The sequence below is a fragment of the Culex pipiens genome, chromosome 3, assembly GCF_016801865.2.
Source record: "Culex pipiens pallens isolate TS chromosome 3, TS_CPP_V2, whole genome shotgun sequence".
NCBI classification, from domain to species: domain Eukaryota; kingdom Metazoa; phylum Arthropoda; class Insecta; order Diptera; family Culicidae; genus Culex; species Culex pipiens.
Window position 1 is genome coordinate 87270605 of NC_068939.1, and position 21031 is coordinate 87291635.

Here is a 21031-nt window from a genome sequence, read left to right on the forward strand (position 1 = left end):
TCAATGTCACCCCGGGCTATCAAAGTCACCCAAGTTTACGGTACTAAAAAGAAAATGAAAGATTTAAAGGTTGTGTGAAAAATATTCAATCAGAAGTTCTTCTTTGAAAAAACAACGAATTTTGTGAAATTAACTTGTTTAACCTTAACAGTTTTGTGGCAATAATACAGATATAAATAATAATAGTTTTTCAATATTTGGAATGGTCATAAAAGAATAAAAAAATATTGGAAAATTGTTTTTGTAAATGATTTAAATGCTAGATTTGTATTTAAAATAAAATGCTTTTAACAGCAAAATAAAGAAAAAATAATTCCGACAATTCCCGGGCAGGGGTAAATAATAAAGGAAATGCGTTGGAATCACTACCAATCTTTGACATTTGTTAATCCTCAAAGGATAGTCTTTGAAAAACATAGGTATCATACCAAGGTTTGATACTTTTCTAATAATGAAAAATATGTTTTGCAAGGGTGCATTTCTATAGCAAAAGTCTTTGAAAATAACATGTTTTTTTAACATTCTCATTGAATATTTACCAAAAATGCATATAACTTGAAAACGATATCCCTATTCAAAACTATTATTTTCGATTGTAATTTTACATCTCAAAGTTGTATTTATTCTTAATGTGCGTCAGATTAAAAAAATCATTTAACTTTTTCAAGCAAGCTACATTAGCCAATATTGAAATGTGGTTGCAGTTTTGTCTGTTTTTAAAGTTTCTTTGTCTGTTTGAAAATATTCTTATGTTTTTTTTATGTACTATATTTGCAGTATCCAACACTCTACCGCAGAAGATTCCTTTTTTTGGTTCCCCAAAGCGTATACAAAACATATTAAGATAAAAATGAGTTTTTAGGGAGTTTAGCTTTTAGTAATCAAAATCCAAATAATAAAGCCACGATATTTTATATTCCGTGTTTCGAACAATTTCGTGTATTTAATGTTTTGCCATTTTATGTCATTTCGATCTTTCCATACAAAAATGGTACGCTTATATTTGAAAATCTTTTCCTTTAGGAGAAATTTTCTGACCGATTTGGTATCTTCAGCAAAGTTGTAGAAAAGATAGGAACTTGTTTTTTGCCGATTTCTCAACAATATATTTTTAATTTCCCTAAACCCGGTATATTAAATTTATATATTTTTTTGCATATCTCGACATTTTTTTGATTAGGTCCTATAAACATATAAAAGACAATAGCTTATAGGACCTTTTCAAAAAAAACTCTGGATATGTACAAAACCCACAACTTTCAATTTTTCATGTTTTTTTCTGCATTCCGAAAAAAAGTATCTTAAGAAATGAACTCTTATGAACGATACTTTGGAAAAATCGAAAAACTTGTATGGTCAAAAATTAAACTTTTATTTACTATAGCTCAAAAACGGCGAAATTTCCCAAAGTTTTTTGTTTAATTTTGATTATAATTTAACGTGAACAAATATGTCAGACAAAAATTAAAAAAAAAAAATTCTAAATTTCTAAATTTCTAGAAAAAATTGCTTTCAAAAAATCATTGCTGGGCGGCTCCATGTCTCAAAAGTTGCGGGTTGTTGTCCCCTAAAATATTAAAAAAAAATAATTGAAAATAATAAAAAAAAATATTTGTGATTTTTTTTCTCCATAAAAAAATTCTTTTGCTTATTTTTTTATATCGAATTCGAACAAAAAGTTTATTTCTACAAGTGAAAAATATGACCTAATTTAGACACAACTCTTTAAGAGGCTGTTTCTAAGAAACCTGCATTATGATTAAGAAAAAAGGAAAATAGTTGGACATTGTGTCAGCTTTTAACCAGTATATTTTGTGGGATTGTTTTTTCTGTAGGAAGTATTTTTGACAAAAACTAGCTTTTTTGAAAATATCACCCTATAACTTGAAAATGGTAGACTTTATGTAAAAAAGATGGTCAAATCATTGGTCAAATGATTTTTGAATTTTGCTTGACAATATTTTTTTTTATTATCTACTTTTTTTTCTAAAACTAAAATCTTTGATGCTAAATTTTCGCCATCCTAAACCCTTCTACTGCAGAAATTTTTTTTTGTCTCCTGAAAAATATGAAAAAAAAACTTAAATAACACGTATTTCGGGATATAAAATCAAGAAATTTTGTTTTTTGAACGGAGCTTTGCATGGAAAAACTAATTATGTAAAACTGCTTCATTTGACAAAAGGAATGTATCGTTAAAGTTTCAATCAAATAAAAACATACAAATAAAAGTTGAATGACAAAGTAATATAATCAGTATTGCCAGGTTTTCATAAATAAATCTGGGTCAATTGCTCGACAGAATACAACAAAAACAAGCTTTTCTCCAGATATTGACAGATTTTAAGTTTTCAGCCCATTCTGAATATTTATTTTTATCAACCAAAACGAACGGGCCAACATAAAATTTCTTTTATTCGTGTCTTATCTTAAAAGATGACAAACTCCATGTTTAGAAAAAAAATGCTCTCTTTCAACATTCATGGCATTGATGTATTTCTGGTGGCAATTTTTTCCAGATTTTATATTGGAACATTGTCAGATTCTTTCCAACTTTTACCTGGCAACCCTGGACCCTTGAAGGAATTTCACAAATTGTTAAAAGAATTTCCTGAAATGTCCCGACACATACAATTTTGATATTTTTGTGGTACCGTCAACTGGGGCGAATCGGGACGAAACGAAACTATTGGCACTACGCCCCCCGGGGCATGGCCTTCCTCTAACGTGGGATTTCTGCTCCAGCGCCTCTGACGAGACAGGAGAAACCGGGACCGACGTTTTACTTCACCATCCGATAGAAGCTCAGTGGATAAGGCGGGAATCGAACCCGCGTCTCATAGCATCATCGGGATCGGCAGCCGAAGCCGCTACCCCTGCGCCACGAATCGGGACACATGGGGCGAATTGGGACAGCAGTTTTAACCATGTAGGAGCACAATATTTTGATTTTTGTGGTTGGTTTCGGTTAGAACAGACTCAGACCAACAAAATGTGTACATCCATTTCCAAATTTAAAACCATTAAATGCTCTAAACACTGCTGTCCCTATTCAGACTGTAGTCTCGATTCGCCCCAGATGACGGTATTTCAATTTTTTTTCATAAAATTCCTTCAACCTATGGAAAAAATATCTTCCATTTCGAGATCTTTTTTTTTCATACTTTCATAAAAGATTTTTGTATGATTTCATTTTTTTTTTTTCAATATTTTTCACTGGGCACTTTTTGTTCGCTGTAATCTGGGTGATGAATAGAGAGAATGCGTAACGTGATTTTCGAATGATCCCATTTTGTTTACATCTACAAAGTAGGAGGATGTTCAAGCACAAGCATGACTTTTTTCTTACTGGTAAATTAGCTGTTTTATAATCAGTAGTATGTGTTTTATTTTGTCTAGTTTTTGACATTTTTGCTGGAAAATTGTCGCGTTTCGATCGGTTAGAAGAGATTTTTCTTTTTTACGGGTGACGAATAACTGCGGCAAGAGTGTAATTCTGCGATGTCGCAGATAAATTCCCTGGCTGATTATGGAATCCTGCAGCTCTTCCTGATCCAGCGAAAAAACATCGCTATTTCTAGCGAAGCTGATCCATCAAACAGATGAGATTTTGACTAAACCAGGTTTTCAAATTAAACAATAAAGACAGCTTCTGGATGGATACAACTGAGTCGACTCCATAAACAAATTCCATTCATAATTATAAAAAATACGACCTCGCCTTCAACTTTCATAAGGTTTCTTAACTTCAACCTCAGGTCCTCACATTTTTCATTCTTTCAAAAAAAAAAAAAAAAAAAAATAAAAAAATTTTAATGATCGATCACAATACTCTCTACTTTTGGCGAACAGTAAATTGGTTCCACTTTGACAGTTCAAAATTGAGGCCGTTTTGCGAACCACTATTCAGCACCCAGGCTGTAATGTGCTCAAGTTATACCATTTTTTTATTTTTTTTCCCCTGCTCGAATTATCATGCAACTGAGTGTACGCATTCACCAGATTCCTCTGCGCCGATCTCCTTACAATCCTTGTTGTCACGCAGAAAAAGAAAGTGACTTTATCTTATCGTGTGTGGCTTTGCTTGCTGCTGCCGGCGGTGTCGTTTGTCCTGTATCGAGGGAGGGAGGCGCAAGTTCAGGGGACAAGCTTGCGGTGCGTTCTAAGCAGCAGGTCATCAGATATCGGATAGTTGGCGTTGGTGAAGACGAAGGAGGAGTGTCTGGCGCAAAAAGTGACGGTGAAAAATGTGCCTGTAATCGAAGAATCATTTACGGTCCGCCGGAACACATTCTATGCGGACGGTTGATTGGACATTTATTTGGATTTGAAAGGCGGTAGTTGATCGTGGAGTTAGGAGTGGTAGAGGATTTTTTTTTTCTATTTTGCTGACAGTTTTTGTTTTTTTTTTGTGGGCTGTGGATATTGAGAATCTTAAGCGTTTTAATTTCATTTTTATTGACGGTTTTAAAAGAATAACTTCAATAGATCATAGATCATGTAAGAGTGAGTCACGCGAATCAATATTCAAACAACATCAGTATGGGAATTCCCAACCAACTTCAAACTAACTTTTTCACGATGAGTAAGCTATCGATGGGGTAAGCGGGTTTCTCGATCACTCTTTTGCTTTTTTTTCCTTTAATTTTTTAAGGTCATCTGACAGCATTACCAAAAAAAAAATCTGTCCAAGTCCTTCAACTCACATCTTCGCTTCGAATGATGTAATTCCCTTGTGCAGCCATCATCTCCCCCAGGTGTTAAGTGCCCCAACCCTGCTCCTACTCCCCCTTGCAAACTGCCCTCCCCAAACGAGCAAAACAAAACAAAAAGACCCGGCTCGGGATCGTAACCGCGAGGTCTGTGTCAGCGACGTTTATGACGCTCAAAGCCTATTAGGCGAGTGTTTGATGGCTTTGCAGTCAATTAACCGTCTGGGTTTGAACTCTGATCTGCGGCGGCCTTTGAATGCACAGGACTTGTTTCAGCGCGATCGTGTGAATGACCACGAAGTTTGCGCGCGGAAAGACCTCGCGATCCTTCGATGCAGCTGAAGAGCGCGCAACGGGGAGAGAATTTGCTCCGGATCGTCAATTTGTACCGGCAACATTCCACAGGAGGATTTTGAAAATGGTCTCGGAAGGGGGTTGAGACAGTGATGGGAAATGCACGTTGGTGATTTGTTTATGGAGTTGCAGATTAATACTAGTCTTGAGAAGCCGTACAACTCAGACTTCAGCTTCGGAAGAATCAGCGAGTCTGCCACTTCAAATCAGACTGCCCAACTCAACAAAGTACAAAGTACTCTCGTACAAAGTAGTTGATAGTTAATCGACTCCAACTTCAGTTTTTGAAGGTAAACTTTTTTAACAATGATCCTGAGAGTAAAATTTCATGTATACATGACAAAATCCAGTCTGAAACCCGCGAATGCAACGATCCTGAAAGTAAAATTGTCTCTACTGTCTTAGTCGGGTACAGTCTTTGAAGTTGAATAGTATTTCAATAACTACAAACAAAGATATTTCCCATCACTGCTCTGTCTGCAGACACAACGCAACTCAACGCTGCGCTCCGTTCACCTGTGGCCCGCCATCAACCTTCCAAAACAAGAACGAGAAGCACAATAATTGATAAAAATGAGGCTATAAAAGAAAGGGAAACAGGAATTTGATCAATGAATCATGCTGCTGCATTCTTGTGCATTCCACGAACGCAAGTGTGAGCTGTCCTTAACCGGAGAGTCTCCGTCAACCGCCAAGTTCTAAGAAAGGTCACGTAACGTTGAACTACAAAAGGGCTTTCACGGCGGTGACATTCCACGCAGATTGACGTATTGTCACAAAAAACATGCGCCTCACCTTCAACGCTTGACCGCCGTCAACGGCTTAATTCTGGCCGGCTTCGCGGGAGTTCGAGGTGCGTGATTCAGCCAAGTTTCGCTTTCGCGCGTTTAAAGGGGAGTCATTGAAAGGGACAGTGACCACAGAGATATGCAAACATTGACGAACCATTTCACTTTCGTGCAGAGTCAGCGGTTTAAGGTTATGTTTTTTGCGGGAAGTTTGTTTTGTTTCTTTGTTGATACTGACAAACACGGAGTGCGTGGTTAGACGTAGACCTTTGGAGGGCAAGTCGGAGTCGACGAATCTTCGGGAGCCTAGTCAGACAGAAAATTGTTCAAACTTTCAATTTGTATCACAAGTTATCTCATCTTCCCAACCATAAAGTGGCATCTTATCGCAATCCCAAGTCATCGCCCATCGCGCAGTTCATTGATCCCTTTACCGATACCGCACCGATCATCGGTTCCGATGGACCCGGGCAAAAAGGGACGAAATTCCTCAAACAGGTACATCCCAGAGCAATCCATTCATCATTTCTGTTTTCCAAAGTCGTCGTCGTTCTTCGTTCGATATTGCCAAGAGTACGCCCCCGTTCTGAACCTCCGTCCTTCCACTTCCGTCCTCGTCTAGACCGACGTCCACGGATCCGAAGGTGGTGCAATAAAATGCCCTAACCACACACCATAAAATGGTTTGTATTTTTTTTATCTTTCGTTCTTTTCCAGATCACCGCAGGGTTCCTCGTCTGTTCAAAGTCGAATTCGCAGGTTGGTCTACCTGACGCGTTCCCGGAGTTAGCGTACAAAAAAACAGCCAACATTCTTTAGTTGGCGTCTCTCTTGGTTTACTGAATGGGGGAAGACCACCAGAGTGTGAGACTGCCGAGCGGCTTCTTCTAAGTTTATGTGGTTACTCGGGCCAAGAAGAAGGGGGGAGGAACGAGATTTAGGGTAGAATCGACGCCGGCCGTTCTTGTTTGTGCTTACAATTGTTCTGAGCAGCGCCGCCCAGGTGTGGTGAAACGGAACATAAACATTCGGCTAATTTATGGCAACACTTGCCAGGAATGTGCGAAAAAATAAACCGGCAGAGCAACCTTGGCGATCGGGGAGTTACGAGGGGAGATTGGGAGTACTTTATAATAGGTGGATCTGAAAAGTTTCCATAATAACTGTCGAAACATGAACGTTAACTACGTGATTTTAAGACCAAAATCTAGGTATGACTAATTTGCCAGAATTTTGGAATTATTTTAAGATGTTGATTTGTTTTTTTATTTATTTTGCATTAATTGTGTTAATTAATTTAAAAATGTGAAATCAGAATTATAATTTGATACCTTTAATTTTTTGTAAGATAATAATATTAATGTAAATATCAATATTTAAATATCAAATAAATGTTCAATACTTTTCTTGAAGAATTTATGAAACTAAGCAGTCGTCGTCGAATGAAAAATAATAAGTTCCAAAAAGATATCTTTTATTTATTTGGAAACCACGAATCTCAAAATGCCGGCAATATTGGATAAAACTGTCAAGATCCGTTTATACATAACTTAAACAAAACATAACTGTACAATTTGATCTAAATCACCTCAAATTCTTCAAACAGACCGTAAATGATGGATTTAAATTATTGCTGAAAAATCCCAAATGTTGCTGAAAAATCCCTTATACTTTTTGTTTTTTAACCACCGATCATAAAATTTCATAAAAATATAGAGTTTAGACATAATGTAATATAAATTGTTAACAAAAATTTTCAATTCCAATTTTATCATTTAAATAAAAAATAAATTAAATATAACATGTTTTCGGTGCTTCAGTTATGTTTCATTTAAATTTTTATTATTTATTATTCTATATTGATTTATGATAAAAATTCAAAAGATTAAACTTGGTACAAAAAAAAGTCATTTGGAATCTTACTAAATTAAAATATTGAAGTTCTCAGACTAAAATTATGAATTACAGTTTATTTTTTATTGCGGAAATATTCGAGGCATCTACAATTTTTGAATAAATACTTTTTCAGAAGCCATTATTAATTGTTAAAAAATTGTAAGAGTTATCATAGCTTATTTTTCATCTAATGTCAATACTTACTTTTTAAAAATGAAGCTGGAATATTCATTTACTAGAATAATGACTTTGTTTTCTTTCAGACATTAAGTACGGCCGTTGCATGTATTTTTCATTATTAACTCATCCCTTTCAAAAATGGCCAGAAAAGTTAAAGGACAAAACAAAAAATGTAAAAAAAAGAACTTCATTTTTTATGGAAATAGGAAAACAATTTGAAAAGCATTGCCCTGCATTGATTATCATATATAGCATGGACAGATTTTAAAATATTTAGATTTTTTTTTGAAATTTTTATGTACAATACATCAAAAAGTTTTTTTTTATCGCGGAACAAAATCATAATTTCTTGAATATTTCGAAAACTTATGACAGCAAAACAAATGGACTGATGTAAAATGCATTTTAATAAAATAAATATAATTCTCTAGTTGAATCCATGGCTTGTAATTAACATTTTTATTTGCTCCTCTCCTTGACATTGGTCAGCGTCGCAAACAAAAACTATAAAAAAAATATTTACATCGGCATAATGAAATAGATAAAAAAAAACATCAATCTTGGTAAATAACAAAACACTCATTTTTTCGAAACAAAAAATTTTACTTTTTAGTAATAATTTATTTACTAGAAATATTACTATAATTTAAATCAGATTTTTTTTAAATACCGTAATTTTTATTAGTTAAAACAAAATTGAGCTGAATAGATGCCAAATCCAGAGATATTTGCAGAATTAGAAAAGATTACGATTGCTTACCAAAAACCTTAGAATTAAGAGAGTTTAGTGAGTTCCATTTAGCTAAAAAGGGGAACAAATGTCGAGTTGATTGATTGAAATTATTATATCTGTGCTGGATTTTTTTTAAAGCACAGGTTGATGTGGAATGTGGAACGAGTTTTCAAAAGATTATTTAGTATTGTAATTTTGTGACTAATTGGAAAATATTTAATAACATCTGAAAATCAAATGAAAAAAATGCAAAAGTTGGTTTTTAAAAATTCAACATTCAAAGTTTTGTAATTTTACATTAACTTTTATTTATGATTAACAAGTGATCGTCGCACCAACTACAGCGCGAATGGTGCCATCAACGGACTAAAGAGAGCGTTTAAAAAAGTTTCCAGTGTGTTTAGCTTAGATGTGTCTCGTACTACGTTGCGTTTTAAGTTTGTGTCCTTGTTAAGATCTTTGTTACGTGTGTAAATTTAGTTTCATCATTGGGGCAAAATAAGTGCCTGTTGAGAAGAAATAAACAACAAGAAGTAGTTCTCGATACCACAAAAAATGTCAAAATGGTCCACGAGGTTAAGTTGGCTGAGGACCAGTGTAAATGGTTTTAGAGATTATTTAATAAAATGAACTATTTTCATGGTACAGGCATTTTTTGAGGTAAAATTTGATGAAAATTTTAACATTTAGAAAAACAAAATCAACAATTTTGTTTTTGGGTTTGTTGGTCGTATATGTAACTGGTTCCATAGGATACACCATCTCAAAGTTTCAATAGAATCGTCTGTTGAAAAATTAAGGATCATTAAGTGGTAATAAGAAAAACTATTTTTTACAAGATTAAAGCATTAAGTGGTTGTTTCTCAGCAACCAGCAGTTGATCAACTAAATCTGAAATATAAGATTTTAGCAAGAGTGCTTTTTCTTGATAAAATATTAAAAAATTGGAAAACTATTTTTTTTAGATCTACCTCAAAATGTCTAATAAAAATTTAGTAATCCAGTTTACCAGAAATATCCAGACACAAACAAAGAAAAATGTGTTTTAATCAATTTGCGAAGTAAATTAAACAGAGCATCGTTTATTTTTTAAACATTCAACACCTCTTTATAGCTAAACTTACCCGTTGCAGCACCAGCGGCGCGGAGAAGTCCTTGCCACCCTGGAGACGGAATCCCCACGGCTGGCCTTCGCCTCGTCGCAGTTGAACTGTGATCAAATTTGCCATATCTGAAAAAAACGAGCGGAGAAGAGAAAACGAGCAAATTAATGAAAAATGAAACCAAGATACTGTTGAGATGTCTGGCTATTTTTGTTTTAATAGGGTTTTAGGTTTTCATAAATTTCAACTCTTCAATGAACATCCGATTGTTTGCCTGAATCATCTTTCAAAATGTATGAATTCTAACGAATTGGTTAGAACTTCTACATCAGTCATCCATCAAATACCGAGAATCTTCCCCAGATGTGGTGAGCCAACTCTATTGCGCGCGAGTACAAGTACAACCCGCGCGATGACCGAGAATCATTGCTGCGCTTCCTGAAACTCTTCTCAACGGCGGCGGCGGTTGCGGAGTGAGACTTAACCTTGAACGTGCGCGCTCGTCGTCGCTTGCCCGCGAGATCGACTGTGGTGTTGAAAAGTAAACTTTCCGCAATTATTGAGCTGTGGTGCTTTCTCGTACTGCACCCGGTTCTCGAGGAAATCGGAATTTGTCAATTTGATTCAGTATTGGGTCCGTAAATGCCATTATTTAGGAAAAAGAAGACTCAACTTCCCCGGTTGATGTGTACCCCTAAATGTGTTCAAAAAATCAATTTTCCAGAGAACGTCAATTCCTCTGCTCTGAACTCCACCCGCCACAGCAGCCGCAGCCTCACAGTCTGGTCTGAGAAGCTCACATTTACCCACGAATATGCAAATTCATCTTTTCGCAGTCCGCGGCAGGGAGGCCCTTGAACGCTAACCGTTTGTCTCGTTACAAGTTCCTCAAACGAATGCAGTTTCTCAGCCTAGACGATATCTCTGGGGACGTTGCTGATGCTGTTGTTTGCGGTCGTCACCGAAGAGACCGGCCCAGTAATGAGAGGTGTTTTATTATTATTTACAACCAGACATCGGCCGCCGATTATTCATCGTTATATTTATTTACTTTTCAATTTTACTCAATCATGTTTACCGCCACTTTATAATAAATCTGATTAGGGGTTAACCATCCCGGAGGGCGGTCACGTGGTTCGGTTGGGGCGCTTTGAAGTGACCGCGAGCGATTGAGCGATGATCATTCAGGCTGTGAGGCAGAAGGGGCTTTCTTTGAAGGCTCTTGTGGGGTGGTTGAATCTCCGCGCAAGGAAGAACGTGACCGATCGCGCTGGTTGGCAGTTTTATCAATTTCCTCAACTGCACTTTGCTATTAATAAATATAAATGTCACACAGTGGGCAGCCCATTGATGAATGCGGTTTGGTATTTTGCAGGACGGAGTCATTGATTCTGTGAATAAATTGCTTTGAATATCATGGGTTAGATAGCATCATTCACATAGTTACTAAGATTTTTAATTGATTTAAAATTAGAATAACCATGATTTAAATGAAAGACTTAAATAAAGATTGATAAAAAATCATATATAATGTCTACCGGAAATTTTGAATTGAAGGCTCACCTAAGAAACAAGTCTAGGTATTAAGACTTTGTCATCGAATCAAGTCAAGACAGCTTCAGTGAGTATGGAAGGTTATATTGTGTGGTTATTATAACATCTTGGGAAGTTTTGGGTCATACAAGAACTTCTTTAAGTAATACCTGTAGATCTACCGCCCTAATTAGTAAGCTTTCTTCATTAAAAAATAATAGAATTGAAAAGTATTATTTTTCAATACAACGACTGAAAAGTTCTACTTTTCAGCACTCAAAGGGATGCTATAAAGTTGGACTATTAAGTTCTTGTATTGAATAGTAAAACTTTTCGATGTCATTTTGATTTGAACGGTGATTTAACTAAACATTTTAACGTTTTTAACTTCTTTTTGCAACTTGTAGCATTTCAATAATAATGTCTAATCCCATGAACTTAAACATTAGCATTCATTGAATTATTTAATGATAAAGTTTTATCAATTTTTGAGTGTTTTTTCATTCAAGAAAAAGCATGAGCAGCTTCTTCGAAAAAATGAGAAGTTTAATAATTTTTTTTTGCATTCTTTCAAACATGAGCAGTTCTTGAAAAACATTTATAAAAATATTCTTCATCTAAAAATTCAAGTTGTTCCGCATTCTTTTAAACATGACAGTTTCTACATTTTTTAAGAGAGGCAAAGAAAACTAAAAACTAATTGTAAGCCTTATCTTAAAAATGTTAGGTGACAAGTATCTCAAAATGCTTTAAACATCATGACAATTATACTACCATGAAAAATTGCAAAATAGCAATGATTTATGGAAATATGTATTGGTCCCAAAATTCAAAATACGTAAATAGACTAAGGTCTTTGTTTGATATAAAAATAAGTTAAAAAATATTATCCTATGAGGATAGTTCACAACGATTTACCAATAGACATAAATGGCCTGACCAGTTTTGTGATATTTCGTATTCTTAAAAAGCAAATTAAACATTTTCAAAAAAAACCAAAGAAAACAAGATTTTTTAATTTTTAGCCAAAACAAAGCTAGTGCATTTTTTATATGAAGTTATTGTAAAAAATTCTACAAACTTACACACTTCGATTTTTTTACCGAATTTTCAACTGCTGAATAGTTCGGTAAATTAAAAATTGCCAAATTCGTCAAAAAATTACCGAAATTCGGTAATGAAATTCATTGTCGTTCATCGTACAACCGACATTCGTTAAAATTTTGTTAATTTTGGCAGATGGTTTACCGATCTAAACTTTACCGATTTTTCAACTACCGAGTTCGGAAAAAAATTTAAGCGTGTAATTTTTTGCTATTAATATTTCGACGTCGTCGTGCTATCATGTCGCACCCGCCATTTTGACGTTCCGAGAAAAACGCGTTTTAATGTTTGACCTTGAATAAACAAAAACGAAAGCACGCAATGTAAACAATAACAAACACGTTTTGTTTGGCTGACCATTCTGTGCATTGTCCCAAAGTTTGGTTGAAGTTGGTTGCTGGAGTCCCGAGTTAAAATTACAAATGTTTACGGTAGTCTAGCTTGTACGTGCGACAAACGCATCCTGACTTTCCTGGCCTGGAATCCCTCTGGCCTTTTGTCGCACTTACATCAATTTTCATGGAGTGACAAGATAGCACGACAAGATTGAAACTACTTTCATATGTAAAGTGACAAAAATGCACGGAGTTATTTCGGTTTTTGTTGAATATCTCAGGATTGAAATCGAATTTTGGGGATCTGTGAAAGTCAAAAGGTGAGGCATTGTGAGCTGCACAAAATGGCGTTCTTAACTCAATTTGGCCCAAAATGCACGTACGACAAGTTAGCAGGATGGCGACGATTTCAAAATTGATTGTAAACTTCCAAGAAAACATTTCATAAAGTTTATTTATATATTACTCTTCAAAAAAGGCTTTTTATATCTTTTTACAAATTTAGAACTAGTAGGCTAAATTAAGCAACAAATAATTTTAGGTCGTATTTACATCCTTAGATTTTTTCTGATTTCGGTAGTTGAAAATCGGTAAAGTTTAGATCGGTAAACTATCTGTCAAAATGAACAAAATTTTACCGACAAATCGGTAGTAAGATGAACAATAATGATCTTCAGTACCGAATTTCGGTAAGATTTTACCAAATTTGATAGTTTTCAGCAGGGCTGTGGAGTCGGAGTCGGAGTCGGAGCCGGAGTCGGTGGAGTCGGGTCTTTTTGGGAAGCCTGGAGTCGGAGTTGGAGTCGGAGTCGTAAAAACTCGAACAGCTGGAGTCGGAGTCAGAGCCGGAGTCGGCTAAATTTTATTAGCTGGAGTCGGAGCCGAAAATTTCTGATTACCCGGAGTTGGAGTCGGAGTCGGAGTTATCTTAAATTCAACAAAAATTATGTTTATTTTTTAGTATTTGCTATAAAACAGATTAATTTACAAAACTTTTCATATTTTTAATTGTTTTTCAAGTTGCATGCGCTGCGTTGCCATTTATATTTTTTTAGAGATCACTAAATGATAACCTGTTAATCAGCTCTTACCCAAGTATGTAGTATCATCATATTAAAAAAATTAATAAAAACGATATTGGTTTTGTAGTTAGAAATATTTAATTGATTTTTGACTGCATCCTTTTGCCGATATTTATGTACCCTTTAAACTCAAATTTGACCAAATTTAATCTAGTTCTTTCTGAAAAAAGTACACACACAGTCATCTTATACCCCGATAGCGAATGTCTTGGTGGTTTTAAGTAAATCAATGTTCAGGAAAAAAGTTACGAGGTACATCAAAAAATATAAATAATAATCACTATTTATGGAACAAACTATTTTGATATTGTTGCAAATTATCGTTGAACAAATCTCAAGATTTTAGGATAGGACAGGATTTCAAGTTAAAAAATATCCGTGACCTAGAAAATATTTATCCTGTGGATTTTTGTTTTTTTTTTGTCCAATTCTAAGTTTTTCATATATTTTCATGGAGGCGCACGACTATTCATAAAGCTTCATTTTAGGTGAAGATGCAAGAAGTATCGCGTGCCTCCATTTAAATTCATATAAAAAAAATTCAAATAAATCCAAAATTCCGAGGTAAAATATTTTCTAGGTCACGGATATTTGAAAAGGACCCCTTAAGCGTTCTTACCACGAAGATTTTTTTAGATACATTGATTTGTAATAATAAACTTCTTCAGCCTTGGCGTGATGTCCATGTTCGTCTTAAAAATGTCAATGGAGCTTTAAAAATTGTTTCGTTTAAAATTTTATTTAAAAATACAAGGTGACTATGATAGTCACTGTGCTTCTTATAAATGTCAACTTAAAAGTGAGCAAATTGAATTTATATGTTAAATCAATCATTAAGGCCAGCTTTCTTTTAATGATCATAAAAAAATAACAATTTAATATTTTAGCTTTTAATTAATTGAATAAAAATTTGAGGTTAAGTAAATAAATCCAAATTTACTTACCAAACTGTTCTTCTGAAAATGCCTTCAAAACTGGCGTTTTTTTATTTCTGTTTCAATAACGTCTAAAACTTGTAAAACTAGAAACTTTTTTCCGGTTTTTTCCACTTAAAGAGTTTTTAAATAATCCTATTTATCAATGTTTTCAAAATAATAGTAAACTATCTTTTGAAATATTTAAAAATATGTGGAGTCGGAGTCGGAGTCGGAGCCAACCATTTTTTGAAAGCTGGAGTCGGAGTCGGAGTCGGAGCCGGCTAGAGTTGGTGGGCCGGAGTTGGAGTCGGAGTCGGAGTCGGTTGGATCTGAAAGCCGGAGCCGGAGTCGGAGTCGGAGTCGGCTAAACCCAGAAAGCCGAAGTCGGAGTCGGAGTCGGAGTCGCTTGAAATATGACCCGACTCCGCAGCCCTGGTTTTCAGTTTACCGAACTGTTCAGCAGTTGAGAAATCAGTAAAATTTGCCAAATTCACTGAAAAAAAGTCTAAGTGTGTAGAAAGATGATGGGAAAAGCATTTTTGGGAACTTCAACACTAAGATTTTTTTACCGAATTCTGTAATTGAAAAACTGGTAAAGTTTAGATCGGTAAATCAACTGTCAAAATGAACGAAATTTTACCGAATTTTGGTTGTACGATGAACAATAAAAAAATTCAGTTTCTACCGAATTCGGTAATTTACAGTTTACCGAACTGTTCAGCAGAGGAAAATTTGGTAAATTTACCGAATTCGGCAAAAAAATCTAAGTTAGTACGATAATTAAAGGCTAGTTTTAGAAAAAAAATGTCTGGTCATATTAAACCAATCAGGGCAGAAAAGGAAAAAGCATTTTCTGCTACTTTAATTTTTTAAAATAAGACTGGAAATTAAGTCTGTTTTAATTTTTTTTTGTGCAAATTTAGGAAAACATTTCTCTTCTATTTATTCTTGGTGATTTTGGAAAATAATCGCATTTAAATCATATTGCAATTATAAAATCTTAACCCTCAAGTTTTTTTTTCGAAAATTTTATACCCCCCTTGCAACTTTTGTTTTACGAAAAACTTAACTTCTCTTGTTTTATGTTTTGTTTCATTTTTAGTATTTGAATTTGCATTTATCTTGTTTCAAAGCAAAACATTAGGTGTGGTATTGAGATTTGATATTTTTTTCAAGGTAAGAAAATTACATGAACCTACTTCTAGTAAAATTCCATGTTTCCTTTATTTTTAAACGATTATTTTAAACTTTAATATTGAAGTGATTAACCATCGATTAAATCCCCAATGACGAACTTTTGAATCATCCTAGAGAAATGATTAAACGCTTTTATGCAACTCCACCATTTTAACCTTTCAACCTTTCTCAAAAAGTTACTCATCAGCAAAAAAATAGTCACCACTCGTTTCGTCACCGTCACTTTCTGCAATAACTCATTCGAAAATCATCAACCAACTGTTGCTGTTGTCGCCGTCATCTCACGCGCGCTTCATGGAGGTTGAAAGTGTTTGCTGACGATCACGACGATCTTCAGCTGCGGCTGCTGCTCATTAGTCCGGTGAGCATGCAAAATACGACGTGTTTAGATCGCCGACGTGTGCGATTAAATTGAATTAATAGTTAGTTGCGTCGTCCATGTAACACACTTATAGCGAGAAGAGTCACACTTCCTGGGAGGACCCCACGCTGGGCCAGCGTAATTTTGCTCGTCCGCGGCGGCCCTTGATTGGCACAGCTGGACGGATTCAGAAGGGCGTTGTGCCCTATTGGGCGGAAGGTAAATAGTTTGAATAGCATTCCGAGGAGGAGATTTCCCTGATGCTTTCTTTGTTGGCCTGAGATACCTTGGAAATTGATTGATAGGTTGAAATCGGAACTTGGAAAAGTGATTAATTCGCTTTAGAAGTGAAGACAAATTCATCCAATTAAGCATGATAAATGTTTTGAGACTTATCTAAACAGCTGTTTTTTTGGTAGAAAGGCAGTTCAACGAGTTCAAATGCGACATCTTGGTGACAGATTGACTACTGGAAAGTGTTCAACTCTAAACCATGCGAGATGCGCTTCTTGCTGAAACTTGTTTGTTGCAAGACAGGTGCAAAAGGCAGGAAATCTTGAGAGGAAATAAACGTTTGCCCACTTGGGGGGAATTTTCGTACGCACTCACGTAGCATACCCAAGTGTGGAAAGTGGAAACCAACTTGTTGATGCCACACTGAGCTGGTACGAACTGACGCACTTTTTAATTACTCCATTCAAAAGTTATTGACTAGTGAAACGCGGAAGACTGGCAGCGTGCAAAGTTGTCACAGCGAAAGTGAATTTTATGTGGTGGAAAAGCTGGATTGAAGACGGAAAGTCAAGCTTAATAGTTTCCCAACATAGCAAAAAGTTGGTCCTCAAAAGCATGATCAGAAGTCAGAAACCTTCGACCTCTTACTTGTTACGGAGGTAGACGCTTAGGTAACTTAGGTGGCAACTCCAGAAAATCTCTGGAGATCTCAGGTCGTAACGTAATCAAACTGATATCGCTACCTATCACTTTTATCTCTTCTTACAAATAAATACCTCCATTCCTCCAATCATAACTTCATCAAACAATGCCCTGCTAGATTCTGCCCAGTTCACTGAACCTGTTGCACCACACAAAAGAGAGCCGCACCGGGTGTTCCGGAGTTCCTCGGCGCGCGGACAATCTAAATCGTTGGCATTCCTCGGCGATCCATTTGCCTCTCCCTTCAACCTCCTAATCTCTTCCCATGAAAATTGTCCGCGCGCGGGAAGATTTTCCACCACGGTCCAAAGTGACGCTAATTTCATCTGCCAGTGTCTTGACGCCGCCGGGAACAACACCAATTTAATTTGCGCTAAACCGTGAACCGTGTTCCGAGACTTGGGCTTGGTTTTTCAGGGTTGATTTTATCGCTGGACAACCAGCTCCCCTCCCTGAAGATCTTGGGTGAGATCTTCAGGTGTGGAACAGAGAGAGAGAGAGAGTGAAAGAAATCAACAACGGACATCACAGCTTTTTTGTTCAACGGCTTTTTTTTTTTGCTGACTGTTGGCAATTTTACGGAAAAAGGGCAAAACAATTGTTTCTCATCCCAGGGGTGGTCTAAAACAGGTGGAGAAGGGGGTGGTACTAACATTCACTATCTGTAGGTTTCAGTCGAGGCTGAAAATAGAACATTTTAATCGGTCCATTCAATCTTGCACCTCACCGTTTCCAAGTCTTCGTGTACAAGTTGAAGATCTAACAGGTTCTTGCAGTTATTTATTTAGTTAAATTACTTAAGAACGCCAGAAGCTAGTCGCAAATCACGACAAAAAGAGTTTACATCAAATCTAGTCCACCAGAGATCCACCGTCCCCCCTGTTGATGACTAACTGCCGTGGCTCAAGGCTAAATCTCCAGTTTTAGGTTGCAACATCGATCTGGAAAAGGTTACCAGCCCGTCAAGAAAACCGGCCGCCAACTCAGCCCTTCGATCCAGTCCAGGAGACATTTGGCAAGTCAAGTCTCCAGAGAGCCGGGTCAATCGAAGCGATCGAGCGCGACTTGTTCGGGTGGTGCAAGAACGCGGTCACCTTTACCGAAGGGGGGATAGCGTCTAATCCCATCAGTGCAAGAGCTTGGTAGGGCTGGTGTACATGAAGTTGGAGCTTGATTGAGTCAACGATCGATTGATGGAGATTAGGTAATTGTGGAACTGAGTTTTTGCTGGTGTTAGTTTTTAAATAATCAATAAAAAGTGAAAACTATTTGTTCAATTTAATCATTTCTGTAGTGTTCAATTGCCCGGGGTTGGGGAAACCCCAGGAAATGGAAAATAATTTCCTTATTTCTTGAAATTTTTGAATTTTGAAATTTTAAATCCGAGTCATAACTAATGGTCAAAACTATTGCGAGGATCAATCTATAACATGTTATCTAGAAAATCTAGAATCTAGAAATCTAATGTCCCTTTATTCGTAGCCGTCAAACTGCTCGAACTTAATTTAACAATTTTACACCCAACCGGCGGTCGCATGATTATGATGCATGGCTGCATGAAAGTATATCAGATTCTGCATGAAATCTGTCCGACATTGACATTTATCGACATTGCCGACTGCTGTTTGCTGGTATTGCGAAAAAAAACCTTAACTGAACGAGGATTGAAACATCAACTTCTTGGTTATTGATCCGACACGCTACCACCGCGCCATGGACGCTTGATGAATTGAGAAGGAAGGAGCACCAACATATTCTTCTCTTTGAAGTGTTGCGCCAGCATTATATGTGTTGGTGAGAACTGCAGATCGCTGACATGTTTACACACGGGCAAAAATGATATCCATATATATAAAAAATTTCGACGGTTTTGTTCGAACGCGAATCAGTTCAATACGGAGCGTCGGATCAAGGCGCTCTTTGTTGCGTTGGGTTCGTATAAGCCCAAGGAAGGTTCTTACGCCAAGAAATTTCCACTTTGGCCACTCTGGAACCGATTCCGGAAAATCTGCAGATTGTATGGAAAAAGTTGCGTAAAATCTAATTTTGATCATAGGAGGCTGAACAAGGAAAAAGCTAAAAACGTCAACAAACGAAAAAAGGAAAAGACGAAGTTTTTCGTGTAAGGCTTGTAATATATATATAACAAGCTCTTCCCGGCAAACTTCGTCCTGCCCTTTTTTGGTTTCCTGACGTTTCATGCTTGTTTGCTTATTTAGCCTCCTGTGATCAAAATTTGATTTTACGTAACTTTTCCCATACAATCTGCAGCTTTTCCGGAATCGGTTCCAGAGTGGCCAAAGTGTCAATTAGTTAGCGTAAGAACCTTCCTTGGGCTTATACGAACCCAACGCAACAAAGAGCGCCTTGATCCGACGCTCCGTATTGAACTGATTCGCGTTCGAACAAAACCGTCGAAATTTTTTATATATATAGATGGTATAGGTTTAACATAATTGCAGGAAATCACTTCTAGCTTCCTAAATATATTATACCATCTTGAAAATTTCCTCGGAAAAATCGCTAAAAATTCATACGTCTATCTTCAACCCTCGTACTTTGAGGAACATTTTCCCGTTGAGATATTTATTTGATTGGTTTTCTCCGTTTTCGCAAATCGACTCTTCTTCGTATTTTTGAATTTGGATGAAACTTCGTTCTAGTATTCAGTTAGTCAAAATAAGTCTTTTGCATCATATATTTTTTCCATTCAATTTTGGGGGCTACTCACACAAAATGGATGTGTAATAAATGTATGAAATTCTGTATCTTTAGAAGCAGTTTTATGATCGCTTTGAACGAAAAAGTTTCGAAACTCGAAAAAAAAAATCAAAGTTATTTTATTTAACTATTTATTGCTTAAAAATTGATTCCCAAAAAACGTATTTTTAAATTTTTGATTTTTTTATGTGTTTAGGTACCTTAGTAAAAAAATCTTTCCAGAAATAATACATAATGGTGCAAAATCTTGTTTTTGAATTATGAAATTTTTGATAATAAAACTGTGTTTTTTTAGTTTCGAATAAAAAGACATCTTAAAAAAATAATTTGCCATCTGAAAAAATGTACCGTTCTTAAGTTATAGCTAATTTGAGTATACATTTTCGATTTCTTTTCGTTTTTTTTGCGTTTCAAAATACTTCTTGAAAAAAAAATTACTGTTGAAAATCTGAGAAAAATTCCTACAATTTTCTCCAGTGACTTTGAAAATCGGCAATTAGTGTCTGAGGCAGCTACACAAATAATTCGATTTTTTTTTATTTGCCGCCTTATTACTCTAAAACTTTTAGCTGACGATATCTCGAAAACTATTGGTTTGATTTTGAATGTTAAACAATGAAATATTGTAAAATATTCTGATCTTTTAAATTTTTTTTTTAAATCAAGCATAGCTATTGAAAATTACTTCAAATAGATAATTTTAATTATTTCATGTTTCAGTAGAATTTTTTTTTAATTGAACCAGATTTTGCACCATCATATACTTTGGCAAAACAAATGTCTTTTTAAGTTAAAATTGTATGGAAACTTGTGGGAAAAAAACTTATGATACGAAATTGCTTCTTAGACAAAGGATATAATGTATAAACAAAGTATAATTAAAAAAAATATAAATCGCGAAATAATTTGCGAAAATCTGGAGAACCACACGCTTGGGCTTAGATAAACCACTTTTTTCGAATGTTTTCAAAAGTTTACATTTATCCTACAAATATAAAGTGGTTTATGCTATGTTTCCCCTGGTTTTAAAAATTTTCAACAAATTTACAAATTACAATTTACATTTTTTAAGGGCAATC

The 21031-nt window shown here is 35.6% G+C and overlaps 1 protein-coding gene across 7 annotated transcripts in view; it reads right to left on the reverse strand.

Annotated features, from left to right (window-relative positions):
* Positions 1 to 21031, reverse strand: part of LOC120414616 (PDZ and LIM domain protein Zasp) — a 110221-nt gene that overhangs the window by 52909 nt on the left and 36281 nt on the right. For all 7 annotated transcript variants that reach the window (XM_039575840.2, XM_039575842.2, XM_039575839.2 and 4 more), the window contains exon 4: positions 9788 to 9894. In XM_039575840.2, coding sequence (XP_039431774.1) covers positions 9788 to 9892 — 105 coding nt within the window. In that variant the 5' untranslated portion in view covers positions 9893 to 9894. The remainder of the gene's footprint in view (positions 1 to 9787; positions 9895 to 21031) is intronic.